The sequence below is a fragment of the Cervus canadensis genome, chromosome 33 (assembly GCF_019320065.1).
Source record: "Cervus canadensis isolate Bull #8, Minnesota chromosome 33, ASM1932006v1, whole genome shotgun sequence".
Taxonomy (NCBI): domain Eukaryota; kingdom Metazoa; phylum Chordata; class Mammalia; order Artiodactyla; family Cervidae; genus Cervus; species Cervus canadensis.
In genome coordinates, this window is record NC_057418.1 from 1,817,852 (window position 1) to 1,836,959 (window position 19,108).

Here is a 19,108-nt window from a genome sequence, read left to right on the forward strand (position 1 = left end):
GCAGATGCTCATTTATTTGCTCATTAATTCAGGTTCTAGCTGGTCAGTGTTTTACCTGCTCAGATATTCATCATTCTCTAGTTGGCCCAAGGACTACGTCCCATCTGCTATATAACTTGCTTTTGGTTGAGACTTCGGCTTAAGTGCAACAGGCGGTGAGAGGATGTGGTCTTCTTTGGTGATCCCCACTTTTCTCCTCCTGAGCTTTTTTCCTGTGGGCTTGGCCCCAGATCCAGGGTCAACCACCCATGGAAGTGACATCTACCCCCCTTTTTGGGACCAAACTGATGGAGACATCTCAGAATTTCCAGTGCAGAATAACAAGATAATCGTTGATCCCTGGAAATATATGGATCGACTAAGATTATATAAGATCCTTATAAGAGAATCAAACAAATATTTTGCTTCATTTGGAAAAAACAACACAGGCAATGTGTTTTGGGCACTGACTATATTTTATGGAAGGCTACTGAAAACAGGTATGTACATTTGAATTATTCTCAAGGAAAATTGCTTTTCTCTTTCTTTGATGCTAGGAATGGCATTACAGCTAATCTATTTAAGTGTTACTGTCTGAATGCTCAGGCATTCAGTCAATATAACCAATGCAGTCAATATAATCATTTATCTTTAAGTACTCAGGCTTTTATATTACTTAATCAAATACTTCTTTTGATTAGTAAAGTTATTTGTCATACCTTTGCTTTACATTTTATAGACTTCCTGTTTAAAAATAAATTCCTGCAGCTTTGAAAATAAATTCCTGTAAAGTGAAAAAGCTTATTGTTTGAAAAAGAAATGTCTCCTTCTAGATGAAAAGACTCTTGTTTTTTTCACAGTTTGACAGGCTTCTCAGATAAATGTGACACTATAAATATCTCCATTTAATGGGATGAGATTATTATAGGAAATAAGACAAAATTTCTTTTAGTTATGAAATCCAGGGTGAGGTTTCATACAAACTAAGGTAAGGAACATATATATTTTCCCTTAAAAGCTTGGGCTTTGCCTCATAAAGATTAGTGGAAAGAGTGATAAGATATGGCCCTCACTGCAGTCTCTTTCCTGTTAGTTGCTAGGCTCAGGCAGAAAAAAGGGCTGAAACAGGGAGAGGCTGGTCCAGAATGCAGACATTCTCTTCCTGCACTTAAACAAGTAGGATGGGGAAATGGAGTCACGTGTGATGCTCAGAACTCTATGTTTCTAGAAAGCTCCTCTCTTTTCTGCCTTAGTTGGGGTGAATTTCTCCATCTGTATTTTGTTCTCACTACTTCTTCAATCAATTATTTACTACTGAAATTCTGGAACTGAATCAGCTTCCTATTCTCATGAAATTCTTTTTTAAATTGTCTTCTCTGGATGTGACAAGATGGAATCTAGAATGAAACAAGGTCTAGAATGTGGTGACTTCATATAGAAAAAAAAAACTTCTGCACATTTGAATTATTGCAATGAAGTCTTGATTGGTTTAGGAAGAAAAGAAGGACCCACAGAGACTGCCTTGTGAAATGCTCTGCAGGTCCAGTTTAGTAAAGAAGGAGTTGGTAAAGTATAAAGAAAATAATAAAGAAAAACAGAAAACCAGACAAATGAAAGAAAAGGTCTGTACAGTCTAGAGTTTCTGAGAAGCTTTGAGCCCTCAACGTGAATGAAATGCTTTTCATATGAATGGACCATATCATTAGCCAGAATAACCCTCTTCTTACTCTTTGGAGGGGCGCATATGAGTCTTTTCCTTTCTTATGACTTTCTATTCAAGGTTCAACTCTTTTTACCTACTCTGTTTACTCTGTAGATAGATTTTCAGAGCCTTCCAATAGTTCACGGTGTGCCTATGAGTCTGGAGGCTCCAGCTGCATATCTATCAACAGTGGCTGGGGAGGTAAGTGTTATATTTTCACCATGTTTCTTTACTGATCTGTGGTTGTTGGGCTTGCTCACTCTGCTTTTCTATAGGGCAAGCTAAGTTGGGTTAAATCTTGATATTTACTCTGTAAGTATATACAATTTTCTGTGCACTTCCCTGGGGTGGGGGCTAGTCAATTTAAAAAAACAAACATGAATGGTAATTCTTTCTATGGCTATGTCTCTATTATGATCTACAGCACATCATTCATTTTAGATAGATACTAGAGAACAAAATGATCCTTACATGTACCTAGGTTTTCAAACTTTCTGTTGCTTATTTCACCTACTCCCAGTCCCTTTTCCAACTAGTCACTGTTTATTTCTCACTACATCCCACCCTCACTCTAGCCTTTTAGAGAGAGTGTTTAATTCAACTCTCACCATGATCTTCAAATTAATATCCTCATAATACAGATGATCAAACAGAGTTGAGAGAGACTAATTTCCCTTTTATTATAAAACTCATTATAAAGTATCAACATTTATCTATCACAAAAATTCATTTTCTTAATCACTGTTCTAGTTTGTCTCCCTAAACCACTAATATGCAAAAAACCCAAAAACTTGATCATGATTTCTTAGTTTAAATTGCAAGACATATTTAGGCCTTCAAGGTGAATTTCATTATAGGTAATATCAACATATATGCTTCTTCCTAATGTTTTATTGAAAAATATAACTTCACTACTTACAAAGTTTTGAAAAAGTGGATCTTGTAAACGTGTATTTCAAAAGAAAGACTGTACTGGGTAATTAGCAAAATTCTTCTAGTCCTAGTATAGGGAGTCCAAGATAAAGTTTATATTGACAACCACACACTCACATTTTAAAATTAAGTTTGAGTAGTGTCAGGGGACGTCCAACTTTAAGGAATCCAATATGCTGCACTTTTCTTCCTTTGTGTGCCATTTCTCAAGGAGTCTCTGTTCCTTTTCAGTTCCTATTTTGGGAACGAGTAGAGCTGCATGCAGTTCTCAGGACTGAGATCATGGGAAAGGGTACCTGCTTGGACTCCTTTCAGTAACTCCCTTCTGTGACTCTTTTCAGCGTCAGTGACCTTGTAGGTATTAGAGGATCCATTCTGTTGTTGTTGTTGTTGTTTATCCTAAATGGTGATAAGCCTTCAAATAATCAATAATAGTCCCAGTCTCAAAAATTGAAGTGATAGCTCTCTGACATTCCTGATTTGTATTTTCATAAGTAAGCGTTTTTTTTGTATTTTGGCCTCTTTTTTGATAACATTACAGGAAATGGCAGTTTCTAGTCTAGCTAAAAAATCAGCATATCTGTCAAGACATTTATTTTGAGATAACTTTGGCTCAGGATTAGCCAGGGAGAACAGGTTCCAGATAACGTCTCTGGGTAAGATATAATAATGTTGCTGTGTAACCAGGGGTATAAGTCTTGAGATACAAGTTCCCAGGCAAGATTTGTTAAAATTATGGGTGCCATCTGTGGTCTTCTTTACAGACCAGGGCCTGGTGGACCAGAGTCAATGAAAAGAAACAGGGAAAAGGAGAGAGAGAGAGAGCAGGATCTCTTGGGTTACGTGGAAAACCAATAATCCCCACGTACAGGACTTGTGCCATTCACAAAGGCACAGGGCATCTTCTCAAGGAGGTCTTCAAAGCGAGAGTGAGAAAGTGAGCTTGGCAGACTTCCATGCTCCGAAGAGAATGAAGACAGAAAGAAGGACGAGGGGAACCCAGGTCTCTAGTGGAGCAAGGGTATTTTATTAGCAGAAATGCAGGCTTATATATCTTTAGTAAAAATGATTACCCAGCTATTACAAAGAACAAAATTCCATCAGTTGCCATAAAATGGATAGTCTAATAACTACAAGGTCACTGACGCTGAAGAGTCACAGAAGGGAGTTACTGAAAGCAGTCCAAGCAGGTACCCTTTCCCATGATCTCAGTCCTGAGAACTGCATGCAGCTCTACTCGTTCCCAGAATAGGAACTGATACAGAACAGAGAATCCTTGAGAAATGGCACACAAATGAAGAAAAAGTCTTACATATTGGATTCCTTAAAGTTGAATGTCCCCTGACATTTCCCCCTTTTTTATTTTTCCATAATTGGGGGTGACTGCAGATACTTTAGTGAAAAAGGTGTTGACCAAATGAGTTTGTTTAGATTGAACAATTATAGTTGAAAGGCATCGGTATACTGCAAATGTAACCACCAGGATAATTATCAGCATTACAGCTCCAGATCCAATATTATGTATAATGTTTTGAAACCATCTTCGAGGGTGCAGCCTAGATAATTGATCAGCCAGCTGTTCAGCTAAGGTTTCCAGATTGTTGGAAAAAGTTAAACTCTTAGAGAAGGCTGATTGTATATTTAAGGAAGCATTATCATGCAAGTGTTGTAAATGAAATTTGATTTGTTCCCAATTGTAGGCATTATAGTTGAACCAAACAGTGGTAATATAAAATTGAATAGAATTCCAATCACATTATAGCAAAGCCTGTTTTTGTAAATCTATTAATTGATCTCTGACCCATTGGATGGCTATTTATATTTCCTATATTTCATCTAGAACTTTCTTATTTATCTGAGCCTATCTCGCTGGGGCCTCCAACAACAACAACAATAAAAACTCAAAAAATACAAATGTTAACCAAATCAATGGCTACTACTTTAAAAAAATAAATAAATAAAGATATTTTACATATGGAGACTAAACCCATTTAAAAAGAGATTGCCCTGAAAGGCATACAAAAGTCATTAAAAAAAAATTAAAACTATTAAAAAACCTCCAAGAATCTGCCCTCACTGCCATAACAAGATACATTGGGCCAGAAAATATCCATCTAAATATGATGTTGAAAGAAGGCCTATTTCAAGAAACTCCAAGCTGGGGATTCCCCGAGTCCCCATCAACAAAAACCAGGGACAAACTCCACCTTTTCCCTCAAACCCTCAACATCCAGCAGTGCTGCCATCGATATACCAACCCTAAATGATTTTCTTCTTTTTCCTCACACAGTCCCTTCTAAAATACCTACCAGACTTTTTAGACCCCTCCCTCCAAAAACCTTTGGCCTTTTACTTTGCCGATCTAGCTTGACTTCTAAAAAAATTACTCTTCATCCTGAAATAATTGATTCAGATTATAAGAAAAAAATTCAAATTATGTTGTCATCTCAGATACTATAACAATTCAAAAAAAAAGAAACAAAATTGCACAATTACTTCTTTTACCTTACGTTTCTATTAACTCCTCTAATGATATACCTCATTATATGTATGAGGCCTGGCGTGCTGTGATTCATGGGGTTGCAAAGAGTTGGACACGACTGAGCGACTGAACTGACTGAATGATACACAGACAAATGAATTAAAAAATACAGGTAAAAAACAATTCTAATGGATATCATTGATATCTGAATATGGCCGACTAAATATAAATATCAAAATTAATGATTAAAGCTTTTCTGGTCTCCTCGATACTAGATCCAATATCACTGCTATTTCCAAGCTCTCATGATCTAAATCTTGGCCTATACAGAAAATTTCTTATCAAATTACAGAAATTTCTCAAATAAAAATACAAAAAGTCTATCAAAACATTCAAATTTATCCTTCTGAAGGACTAAAAGACCAGCTGGCAACATTACAACCTTATATGATAAATGCACCACTTAAGCTAATAAAAAGATTTACCTATGCTATAACAAACTCGAATATATTTTCCACATTTTCCCTAAGGGCCACTGCTCATTTAACAAACAATACAATTATTAAAATAACTTGGAAGAATGACAAACCTATTTGGACAGAGCAATGGCCCCTTACCAAAGAGAAATTGGAGACTACTAAGAGACTAGTAGAGTTTTGCCAAAAGAACACACTGGTCATAGCAAACACCCTCTTCCAACAACACAAGAGAAGACTCTACACATGGACATCACCAGATGGTCAACACCGAAATCAGATTGATTATATTCTTTGCAGCCAAAGATGGAGAAGCTCTATCCAGTCAGCAAAAACAAGACCAGGAGCTGACTGTGGCTCAGATCATGAATTCCTTTTTCCCAAATTCAGACTTAAACTGAAGAAAGTAGGGAAAACCACTAGACCATTCAGGTATGACCTAAATCAAATCCCTTATGAATATACAGTGGAAGTGAGAAATAGATTTAAGGGACTAGATCTGACAGACAGCCTGATGAACTATGCACGGAGGTTCGTGACATTGTACAGGAGACAGCGATCAAGACCATCCCCATGGAAAAGAATGCAAAAAGGCAAAATGGTTGTCTGAGGAGGCCTTACAAATAGTTGTGAAAAAAAGAGAAGCGAAAAGCAAAGGAGAAAAAGAAAGAAATTCCCATTTGAATGCAGAGTTCCAAAGAAGAGCCAGGAGAGAGAAGAAAGCTTTCCTCAGTGGTCAATGCAAAGAAATAAGGAAAGCAACAGAATGGGAAAGACTAGAGATCTCTTCAAGAAAATTAGAGATATCAAGGGAACATTTCAGGCAAAGATGGGTTCAATAAAGGACAGAAATGGTATGGACTCAACAGAAGCAGAAGATATTAAGAAGAGGTGGCAAGAATACACAGAAAAACTGTACAAAAAAGATCTTCATGACCCAGATAATCACCATGATGTGATCACTCACCTAGAGCCAGACATCCTGGAAAGTGAGGTCAAGTGGGCCTTGGAAAGCATCACTACCAACAAAGCTAGTGGAGGTGATGGAATTCCAGCTGAGCAATTTCAAATCCTGAAAGATGATGCTGTGAAAGTGCTGCACTCAATATGCCAGCAAATTTGGAAAACTGTGCAGTGGCCACAGGACTGGAAAAGATCAGTTTTTATTCCAGTTTCAAAGAAAGGCAATCCCCAAAATGCTCAAACTACCACACAATTGCACTCATCTCACATGATAGTAAAGTAATGCTCAAAATTCTCCAAGCCAGGCTTCAGTAATACATGAACAGTGAACTTCCAGATGTCCAAGCTTCTTAGAAAAGGCAGAGGAACCGGAGATCAAATTGCCATTATCTGGTGGATCATCAAAAAAGCAAGAGAGTTCCGAAAAACATCTATTTCTGCTTTATTGACTATGCCAAGGCCTTCGACTGTGTGGCTCACAAGAAACTGTGGAAAATTCTGAAAGACATAGGAATACCAGAGCACCTGACCTGCCTCTTGAGAAACCTGTATTCAGGTCAGGAAGCCACAGTTCGAACTGGAAATGGAAAAACAGACTGGTTCCAAATCGGGAAAGGAGTACGTCAAGTCTATATATTGTCACCCTGTTTGTTTAACTTCTATGCAGAGTACATCATGAGAAACGCTGGGCTGGAAGAAGCACAAGGTAGAATCAAGATTGCCAGGAGAAATATCAATAACCTCAGATATGCAGATGACACCACCCTTATGGCAGAAAGTGAAGAGAAGCTAAAAAGCCTCTTGAAAGTGAAAGAGGAGAGTGAAAAAGTTGGCTTAAAGCGCAACATTCAGAAAGCTAAGATCATGGGATCTGGTCCCATCACCTCAAGGGAAATAGGTGGGGAAACAGTGGAAACAGTGTCAGACTTTATTTTTTGGGGCTCCAAAATCACTGCAGATGGTGACTGCAGCCATGAAATTAAAAGATGCTTACTCCTTGGATGGAAATTTATGACCAACCTAGATACCATATTAAAAAGCAGAGACATTACTTTGCCAACAAAGGTCCATCTAGTCAAGGCTGTGGTTTTTCAGGGGTCAATTATGGATGTGAGAGTTGGACGGTGAAGAAAGCTGAGTGCTGAAGAACTGATGCTTTTGAACTGTGGTGTTGGAGAAGACTCTTGAGAGTCCCTTGGACTGCAAGGAGATCCAACCAGTCCATCCTAAAGGAGATCAGTCCTGGGTGTTCATTGGAAGGACTGATGATGAAGCTGAAACTCCAGTACTTTGGCCACCTTATGCAAAGAGTCAACTCATTGGAAAAGACCCTAATGCTGGGAGGGATTGGGGGCAGGAAGAGAAGGGGATGACAGAGGATGAGATGGCTGGATGGCATCACCGACTCGATGGGCATGAGTTTGAGTAATCTCCGTGAGTTGGTGATGGACAGGGAGGCCTGGCGTGCTGCGATTCATGGGGTCGCAAAGAGTTGGACACGACTGAGCGACTGAACTGAACTGACGCAAGAAACTCATACAATACAATTGAAATTAACACATATTGAAGAATCTTATTCCCCTTGAAACTCTCCCATTTTTTTTATAAAAAAGAAAAGTGCCACATTTTGGATTCCTTAAAGTTGAACGTCCCCTGACAGAGTAGAAATAAGTGGAATGAGTTTAACTAGTGTACCAAGTTTCAAATACTAAGAAAATGATTTGTCATCAAAAGGCTTGGAAATATTCCTTGAAATGCCTATCAATTGTGTCTTCTCCCTCATGTTTTGTTTCATTAGTACCTTGGCTTCTTTTTGGCATCTAGATTAACATTCGGAATAGTCCTCTGAATGTCAAGCATGACTGGGGGGGATGTGTTTCGTTAACAAAAGGTGTAGATTCATGCCTATGATGGAAGCCAAGCTGAGGAGTATGCCTAGGAATAACCCTGGCCTGGGAGCTATCAGAATCCTGGTGGACAAGATGAACCCAGGAATCAGAAGTAGAGAAATAGTTCTAAGACAGAATATACTAGAGTGAGGACTTGGTTGAAATGAGTTAACGTCAAGAAACAAAAGAAAGATTGTTGTTGCTTAATCCCTAAGTCATGCCCGACCCTGTCGTTCACCAGGTTCCTCTGTCCATGGGATTTCCTAGGCAAGAATACTAGAATGAGTTGCCATTTCCTTCTCTGGGTTCCCTTTGCAACATGGGGATAGAACCTAAATCTGCAATGGCAGACAGATCCTTTACCACTGAACCACCAGAAAAGCCCAGAAGAAAAATACCAAATTAAAACCAAGTCAATGTATTCAAGGTTGCGTGGAAAGAGAATTGGCTGGGCTTCAGAACCATCCCTAAGATAGCTGAGAGGATAGAACAAGATGGTTAAACCAAAATCTCTTCCACAATTTAGGCAAAGAATCTCCACATGTGACATATGCATGTATATTTAGCAGCATCTACATGTATACCTGGGCTTCCCCAGTGGCTCAGATGGTAAAGAATCTGCCCACAATGTGGAAGACCGGAGTTCAATACCTGGGTTGGAAAGATCCTCTTGAGAAGGGAATGGCAACACACTTCAGTATTCTTGCCTGGAGAATTCCATGGACAGAGGAGCCTCACGAGTTGTAGTCTATGGGGTTGCAAAGAGTTGTACACGACTGGGTGTCTAACACACACACACACACATGCACACACTCATATATATATATATACCCAAGGCCTCCCTAGTGGTAAAGAATCCACCTGCCTAATCAGGAGACTCACAATCAATCCTTGTGTCTGGAAGATCCCCTGGAGAAGTAAATGGCAAGCCATTCCAATATCCTTGCCTGGGAAATCCCGTGAACAGTGGAGCCTTGTAGGTTACAGTCCATGGTGTTGCAAAGAGTTGGCAAGACTTAGCGACTAAACAGCAACAACATATATACCCAAACTGAAGGGAGTATTTTCCTGAGTCAAATCTTATTCTTTACTTCCTATGTGAGGGATAAATAAATATAGGACATAAATAATGTGGAACTGATGATTTAGTTGTATGTGAATGTAGACCCATATACAAATAACTGCACGAGGAGTGTGCCCCCAGTGGAGACTTTCCTGACTGTGATTAACCCTAAGTTTTCATAAGCATATGCATTTCCTAGAGCCAACAATTCAACATGATTTGGAGAATAAAGAAAAGAAATTATATAGATTAAGCGTTAGTCATTTGGTTAACTCCTACTTTGTATAGACAGTTAATGGTTCCAGATAACTCCATCCTATTTTTCTACAGGCATTAACTACTATGTGGTTATTATGAATTTCCTTGCGGCAATTGAATCTGAGTTTTTTGGGAAGTTGCCATATGAGGTAGAGTTACTATCTCGAGAGGAGTACAGATCTAATTTCTGTTATTCAGTCAAAGAATGCCGTGCATCCTATCCACAAGTTATGGATGTAGCCAACAGGCTTTATAAGGTAAAAAATGCAATGATATTTTTATGAATAGAATGAGTGAAGACATTGAAGTTCTTCTGTTGGGACTTATGATTTAGAAATAGACTAAACTTCACATTAATATGCAAATGAAATTTTAAGTTTAAATTTTTGTTGCTACCTCCTTGTACTGTTCCTATTAGTAGCCAGAAATACCACTAAATAGTTAATAGCAAATTGGTGTAATCGTATTTATAAAAGTTTTTCCTGGAAATTAATGTAATAATTACCAATTTACATCTGTCTCTGCAAATAAATTAGTATACATCCATCTGTAAAGCAAATAGGCTAAGGTAAATAACATGTCTAAGTGTTAAACTTTAGTTTGAAAATAAATTTCATTGGTAAAGAGTCAGCTAGATGAGTGTACTACAGTATTCTTTTTCAGGAATTCATGACACTGGTAATTAAATGTATTTTAAAATCTTTTATTGATGTAAATCACTTCTCATTCTACAGTATCTGCTGTCCAGAAAGAAAGTTTCCAGTACCAGAGGTATTCCTCAGTATGACACAGATGAGGACACAGCGATCTTTAAGATGTGGGCGGCCCATCAAGCTGCCGTTGATGTGGCAAAACCGAAGTTCAGTGATGTGTAAGAGAATTGTTTTATGTGATGCATTTAAACTCTGGCTTTCTTTCTGGAACTGTAAAATGTAACATGTAAGATTTGGTTGCCTCAAATATTCATTACTCATGGTTTCAAAAGGTATCAAGAAATAATTTTTCCATTATTACTTGCAATTCATCAGTCATCTGGTCTGTCAAGGAAGATATTCATGAAAAGATAGGTGATTGCTTATAGGTTTTTTGAGAGGAAGTTCCATAGATTCTTTGACAGTGTATGTCATAGCAAAGTCATTCTTCATGTCCAATCAATATTTTTTCAATGGATACAGTGTGCAATTAATTTCTACTTGTTTATATAAGGTAGTTATGCAAATAGTGCGGTAAAAATTTCTCACTGAATTTCAATTTGCAACACCAACCTTCATCCTCCAGAATAAATGGTTTAAATCCATAGTATGTTGTTTGGTAATTTTATGAGATTCATCTAGTTATCCAATTCTCATAATAGTTTAAGTAACTTCTTAAAGAGAGGTCATTTTCTCTTTTTCTACAGATAAAAATGTAATAAGATAAACTACATGAAACTTACATGCTTAACATACACCTAGGTAAATGTAGGAAATTTCATTTAGTAATAGACAAAGACTACAATGAAGTCCGCTGCTAAGCATGGTCAGCTTTCTCTAGGTATCCGTAAGGTACGGGCTTTCTGTGGGAGGAGTCCAGGACCCTGGTCCTGCTCCTGTTTCTCACCTAGGTTTTTTGTCTCCCTGGTTCTAGTTCACCCTTGACTCTCATTGTCTACTTCTGTGCTCCTGCCTATTGTACTGTTCATCACCTCCTCAATTCAAAGAGTTATTTCTTAGTAAAAATCTGAGTTGAGTTGTGGTGACTTCAATGACCTTTGTTCAGTCACTAAGAGTTTTTGTCCCCAAACAGCCTTGAACAGAATTTTTGGTGTTTTTATACCTCTGTGTGCTCCGGTGCTCAGTTGTGTCTGACTCTTTGAAACCCCATGGACTGTAGCCTGCCAGGCTCCTCTGTCCGTGGACATTCCAGGCAAGAATACTGGAGTGGGTTTCCATTTTCTACTCCAGGGGATCTTCCAAAATTAGGTATTGTATTCGTGTCTCCTGCAACTTCTGGCAGCTGTGATTTTTTTTATCACTGAACCACCTGGGAAGCCCCTAGAATTCCTCTATAACAGTACCTAGATATGGAATGCCAGAAAACCCTGAAGAGAGCCTTCTTTTCAATTGTGAATATCTCTGGGAACTTCCTTTTGTAAAGTATATTTTATTGATTTTGTGAGTGAAATATATTTGGATTTAAATGCAAAAAAAAAGTATATACTCAAAGGTGAATGGTCTTGGCAAAAAATCTTCTCACCTATTCATAAAAATGCTTGCTGTTTCCCTCTTTGGGCTTCCCTGGTGACTCAGTAAAGAATCTTGCTGCAATGTGGGAGACCTGGGCTTGATCCCTGGGGTGGGAAGATAGATACTCTGAAGGAGGGCATGGGAACCCACTCCAGTATTCTTGCCTGGAGAATCCCCAGGGACAGAGGAACCTGACGGGTTACAGTCCATGGGGTCACAAAGAGTCTGACACAACTGAGCGACTAAGCACATTTTCCTCTTTGTCACTGCAGATTCTTTTTTTCTCCATCCCTCATCACTTTATGCTTATTCCAATGTCTTTGAGTGGCAAAGTTGCCCATTTACAATACAGGTTGACACTGTGCAATTTTTTAGACTTAGTGATGCCATGCCCATTGCATCAACATTTCTTAAATCAACCACTCCAGACTTACTTTATAAACATCTTAACAGTAACAATATATTAGCTCCTGCTGTCTTTTTTTAGTCACTTACTCTTTTGAGTGCTTCCGTGAATCAAGCAGTGTCTAGTGCTTTCCAAGCATTATCTCATTTAAGCTTTTCAAAAATCATGTTTCAGAGAATTCAACAATTTTAGATTATGTACGTTTTGATTTTTAAGCATTATAGTCAAAACAGGAATAGTGAGATTATTGTAAATAATGAGTCCATTAATTTAATTGAATTGATTCATATTAGAAAAGTAAATTTAGTGTTCAAAGTCCATTAACCATGTTTTCTATCACTGAGTTCCACATGTATGAAGAAATATTTCTGTCACTCTAATGCTTATGCCATAAATAGAGAAGAAAGGTAATTATAAGAGCTTTTTATTGACAGATTACAAGTATGCAGTGAAGTACACAGATCCTAAGTATTCAGTATAATGAGTTATCACAAAATAAAAGCCCCATGCTCCCAATCCCTGGGCAAGAAACAAAAGCTAACCATATTCTAGGACCATCCCCTGTCCTCATTTCATTTGCTCTTCTTTCCCTTCTACCCAAGAGGAACTACTATTCTAACACCATGGATTATTTTTGCTTGTTTTCAATCTTTGTATGAATGGAATAGCACAATAGCTATTGATTTCTCCCTTTGGAATTTTCATCGGTCATCCATCCTGTGTGCAGCAATAATTTTGTCTTTTTCATATCTGTGGAATGACAGATTAGTATATGATAGTTTAATTAGCCATTCTACCGTAAGAGGACGAGTGTGTGATTTCTAATTCTTGACTATCACAAACACTTGTGGCAAGCATTCTTTCTGATCTTTCAGCAGGTATATGTCTAAATGTCTGGTGAAGAGATTTTCTGGATCGAAGAGACATATACCAAATAATTTGTATTGAACACAAATTAATATTCATTTCAGCAGTGTCGATAGGTTCTTTTGCATCATATTCCATCTTATACTTGATAATGGTCACTTTTCATGCTTTTATCCATTCTTTTGAGCAGTAGTATCTAAATGTGAAAATCACTTACAAATCCTACATTACTAAATGAGGTGGCAGTTTTTTGATATCTAGCAAACTATATGGGTGTCTTCTTTTGTGATGTTCCCAGACTTAAAGGTTTTTATTGAAATTCCTATCTTTCACTTATAATTTGGAGGAACTTACATCAATTAACTATTAACTCTTTGTCAGTTATATATCTTGAATGTATCTTTTCTCAGTTTATGCTTGTTGGTTCACTCCTTTAATGAAGTCTTCTTAACATAGAAAATTTTTAGTGTAATTTTTTCTTTGCTCTTTAATCCCTTTTGCTGTTTAAAAAAAATAATCTACTCCATGATCTTCAATGGCTTGGTATTTTGTTGCATGCTTGTGTGCATCTGTGTGTGCGTGTGTGTAGACTACCATTTCGTTATTCATTAACTCTGATGTTTCTTCTCTCAGTTGCACAATTTTGTCAAAGACTCTTCTCATCATGTAACAGTAGAGCAGCAACTTTCAAAAGCATCCATTGCCTCGGGTGGAGAATCTCCTCACATATCATACTTACCAGATGTTCTCCCTTCTTATTAGTGAACTTCAGCTGCATTAACCAAATTCCATAGACTGGGTAACTTCAATCACAGAAATTTATATTCTCACAGTTCTGGAGGCTATAACTTAGGAATTAAGGTGTCAGCATGGTCAGCTTCTGGCGAGGGCCCTCTTTCTGACTTGCAGACGGCTGCCTTCTTGTTCTTTCCTCACGTGGAGAAGAAAGAGGAGAGGGAGAGAGAGAGTCTGCACTCTGGTCTTTCTTCCTCTTTAATATAAACTTCAACATGTAAATTTTCAGTCCATCATACTTTTTTTCTTGGATTTTGATCTTACAATTTCTGAAAATCATTGTCCACTCTCTGATATCAAGAACGTCCTTTGAACATTTTGTGCAGTTTTTATAGCTGTTCACTGAAAGAAAGTATTGGGTCTTCCATTTCAGTCTAAAATTAGATGAACTCAAATGTAACCCTGATCATCTGTTTGATCTGTTTCTTTGTCCCTCAGCCTTGAGCCTTGTTCTGTTCTATTCAAGAAGATTATTCAATTACTGTGGCAAATTCCTAGTCCATTTCTTATTTCCTATGAATTAAAAAATTATATAAGCATATACACACAATAAACATGAATCAATTGTATATGTTGTTGAAGAATTTTCAGAAATTGCAGTTAGACAACCTTCTCTTCATTAGATTGGCTCGTAGAGCCCTGTCCCTGAATTGTGCTTATGGAAAACAAGTGATGTTAGACATCAGTGGCACAGAAATTAGATAGAGGGGAAATATAATCAGAAATCACAAAGAACAAATCTGGTAGAAGTAAGAGAGGGGTTGCTTAGGATGCTATAATTTTTCAAGACTGTGATTCAATGTGTTGCTCTCTCTGTTGTTATGTAATAGATTCTTCAGCCAGCCACAATGTAGAGGATAGTGTAAGGATTAATTACAATCTACTGAAATTGTATTCACAGTTCAGTCAACTATTTCATAAATACCAGAAAATCCCTAAGGAACACAGGAGAAAAGACACATCTAGACTTTAATTTGCATGTATAATGAAATATTTTGCAACTCATGTGTCTAATTTTGTGTCATTTCTTTAGATCATTCTATCTTTCTGAAACAGAACGAGACTTCACTATGGACTTCCTACTGACCATAGAATTTATTGAGGCCACATTATATCGCCCATACTTTGAAAGTTCAGCAGAACTCCTAGTGGGTTTCCCACACAGGCTACTCACAGATCAGGATCGTAATGTTCTCACGAGTAACTTCAGCAGATGGGAAAAGGCACTTTTGACTGCAGTAAAACTCATTCAAAAAATAAATAAAAGCACAGGTATGATTATGAGCTATACTACACATGAAGCCTAAATGAACCAAAGTCGTTTAAGCAGTAAATATATTTAATGATTCATTCAACAGGAATGATTGAGTACCTTCTGTATCATAGATATATTGAATATAATTACGACAGTTACTGCAAACTACCCTTCTAGGACCTCACATATCATGTAGTTTCTGCAACAGTGACAGTTCTATAATAAACACCTTCATATATTTCCTCTTAACATTCTTATTGCTACCCTCATGATATTCTGGGTTTCAGATTACATTTCAAAACTGCTAATCCATGATAATAGACCCTTCATTATTGCTGTATGATTCTCCCCTGTGTGAGTGTGCTCATCCACCATGACAGAGAAAATAACAAGAAACAGAGACGGCTGGGGTGCAACTGGGAAGACAGAGTGCAGAGATACAGAGCTATATAACATTTCTGAATATCAATTAAATAATGGATATTAGGGTTCATGTCTTCACACATCAGTTTATTTATTGTCCTTAAAAACAGTATGATGATGACAGTGTTTGCATTTTCTGAGTAAAAAGATCCACTAAAGATAAGTCACATGTTCAAAAGGATACACAGTGTAAGTATTTGAAGCAAAATAAAACTAGGTTGTGTTTTAATTCCATTTTTGTGGGTGTTGCTTTTTTTTTTTCTACCCCGTATTACCTGGCTTGAAAATACAGAAGCATTGATGAACCAATGAACCTTATACACTTAAATATCAATGTTTTAAAATCAGACCTGTGGAGTCTGTGATATCCTAGTCCACCTTTTCATGGACTAACCCTATAGATCAGGGAGGCTAAGTTGGCAAATATCACTTAGTTTTAGTGCCAGTTGGACATCAATGAGGTCTCCTTCCTCCAGGGAAAACGTTCACTCTAGAAAGAAAACATCGCAAATAAGAGTAAGAAAGGGGTTAACATGGGTCTCAAAAATTTTATTTGTAATGCAGTGATGATACATAGTAGGCGCATTTGATTTATTCCATAAAATATTGTGACTATTACATTGTGTGAGAATTTTTGAATACATCTCATTCTCAAATAAAGGGAATAGCACTTTATTATACTGTTAGATTGCGCCAAACAGTGCATTTTCTTTTATACTTTGTCAAGGCTAATTGTCTGACAGAGCTGCTAACATGTTACAAATCCTTTAATTAGAAATTTTACCTTACTCTGTATAGTTTTACATTTCTAAGTTCTTCATAATTTTATTAACTGGAAACATAAATGTTTCTGTTTTTGCAGGAGGCTTATTTTTAGCAATTTGGAAGAAGCTCATGACTTCAAAATTTGCTCGGGATATGGCACGTTTCTTCATTAAAAGGCTACTCTTAATACCAATTTAATAGCCTAAATTTATGCTATTATATGTTGATCAGTTTAATCCCATGAATAAAAGCAATCAGATGTTATAATGACTGTGAAAAGTTTGTGGTCCTTATTATCTCTGCTTCATCTTTGTATTTTCAAAGTTACCAGCCAATAACCCCCTCAGCCACCCTCTCCTTAGAATTGAGCTACACATCTGGTGGAACCCTGATTAATCTCAGGCTGCTTGAGACACACATGAATATGTCAATATCTGTGTCAAAGGCAGGTGGTTGTTATTTAGTCATGAAGTCATTTCCAACTCTTTTGTGATCCCTTGGATTGTAGTCTTCCAAGCTCCTCTGTCCATGGGACTTTCCGCAGGTTTTGATATTTCTCTCAGTGCTCATTTATATATTGACAGGTAAGCAATGCAAATTCTCTAAGAGATTATTCTTACAAGATACAACTTTGGGCATTGAAGAGAGTTTTTAAGTAATTTATATTCTAGGACTGAACTCAAAGTACTTGGCCATATGAGCACAATTATCAATCCATGTAGTGAAAGAGGCTGCTTTCTTAGTATCTGAGCACTTGGAGAAATCATTTCAACATCAAGTAGAAAATTTCTGAGCTACCCTGGTGTAAACTAAACAAAACTGTAATTTTCCTTTTAAATATAATTTTTGTTTCTATTGAAGCCCCTAAGTAAAAAAGCACGAATTAAAAAGGAATAAAATGTATCTGAAACCATATTTAAACTATACCTAATGGCATGAATCAGACTACTTAAGTAGGTTAATTATCTTCTGATGGTTCTGGTCACCAGTCATGATTTTCCCCTATATTGCATCACTTTTTCATTTCCCCTGCAAACCCCAGTATTCTTAAATGACCTCTCAACCAAATTAGTCCCTTATGAAAATAAATGATTTTCTATATCATGTGTGTTTCCAAGGGGAAGGTCTTATTAAGGAAGATCTATTGTTCAAAAGCAGAAAACAGATTGGTCAATGTCTACATACAAGTGAGACATTTTTACATTTAAAAAAAAAAACCGATAAGTGAAGTCAATTGAACAAGATGTATCTAACCAAACAACTACCCAAACCACCAAAACAACCTTGAGATAGAAGAAAACGCTGGGAGGCTCACCCTTTCTGGTTTTAAACTATGTAATCAATCTATAGTAACCAAAACAGTATGGTATTGACATACAAATAGGCACAGAGATCAACGCAAAAAAAAAAAAAAAATAGAGTCTAGGAAAAACCTAAAACTATTTTGGTCAGTTAATTTACAGCAAAGGAGATCAGAATGTACTTGGGGAAAGGCAGTCTCTTTGATAAAGGTGTTGGGAAAACTGAGGCCCACATGCCGAGAAGCTGAGACGGGACGCTACCTTGCAGTGATCTGGTGCTCGGTCACGTGTGGCCCCTTGGACAGTGGCCTGCCAGGCTCCTCTGTCCATGGAATGTTCCAGGCAAGAATACTGAAGTGAATTATCAATTCCCTCTGCAGGGGATCTTCCCGCCCCAGGGACTGAACCTGAGTACCCTGCGTCTCCTGCAGGAACAGGCGGATTCCTTGCCCCTGAAGCACCAGGGAAACAGTATAGGATTTCCTCAGAAAAGGGAGAGTAGAGCTGCCCTGTGATTCAGCAGGTTCACTGCCAGGTATTTACCCAAATAAAACAAAAACGATTCCAAAGGAGATCAGCACTTCACTGTTTGTCTCCACATTATTTACAATAGCCAAAGTAAGGAAGCAACTTTAGTGCCTATTGTCATGAATAAACACAAAGGCACACACACAAACACACACGCAGAAAATAGTGCTCAGCTATGAAAAAAATGAAATGTTGCTGTTTGCAAAAACACAGGTGGACTAGAAGTCATCATGTTAAGTGAAACACTTCAGACACAAAATGACAAAGACCGTAATGTCCCACTTTTATGGGGATTCTAAGAACATAACAAACGAACAAGCAAAACAAAATGAAAGCACAGTCACAGATACAGAGAACAAACGGGTGGGTTCCAGAGAGAGAGTGTGAGGGGTGGTGTGAAATAGATGTCAACTATACAGTGGGACTTGCCATCTACCTCTGCAAGGATTAAATCGTGTGCTGCTACATCTGCTCATTTTAACACCCCTTGAAAGGAGTTCAGAGTGGAGAGCAGAAATGAAGCACTGTGTTCATAGCTAGATGTCCTGTGGAACTGATTTTTGTGAGTCCAACTCTCCTATCTCCTCGAATCTAGAAAAGCTCTAAAATCCTTCACGGTTATAGCCACTCCTCTGACAAGCAGAAACTTTCTGAAAGAAAATACGTGCTTGACTGCATGTAAGCTCTCTTCACCAAAATCACAAACATACCAAACTTGCCTCTTAGCAGCAATTTCTCAGAGCTACCTGAGGTGCTGTCTCCTGGGCTGCAGTCCTCATTTTGCCCCAATAAAACTTA

General features: G+C 37.6%; 2 protein-coding genes across 3 annotated transcripts in view; one reads left to right on the forward strand and one right to left on the reverse strand.

The window, feature by feature from the left end:
* Window positions 1–19,108, reverse strand: part of LOC122433942 (protein LEG1 homolog) — a 127,030-nt gene that overhangs the window by 71,887 nt on the left and 36,035 nt on the right. The gene's annotated exons all lie outside the window — the stretch shown is intronic.
* On the forward strand, window positions 88–16,746 carry LOC122433943 (protein LEG1 homolog). The gene is made up of 6 exons (XM_043457042.1): window positions 88–479; window positions 1,796–1,882; window positions 9,818–10,002; window positions 10,480–10,616; window positions 15,072–15,310; window positions 16,579–16,746. The coding sequence occupies exons 1-6, from the start codon at window positions 164–166 to the stop codon at window positions 16,677–16,679; spliced, it is 1,065 nt and encodes a 354-aa protein (XP_043312977.1). The 5' UTR covers window positions 88–163; the 3' UTR covers window positions 16,680–16,746.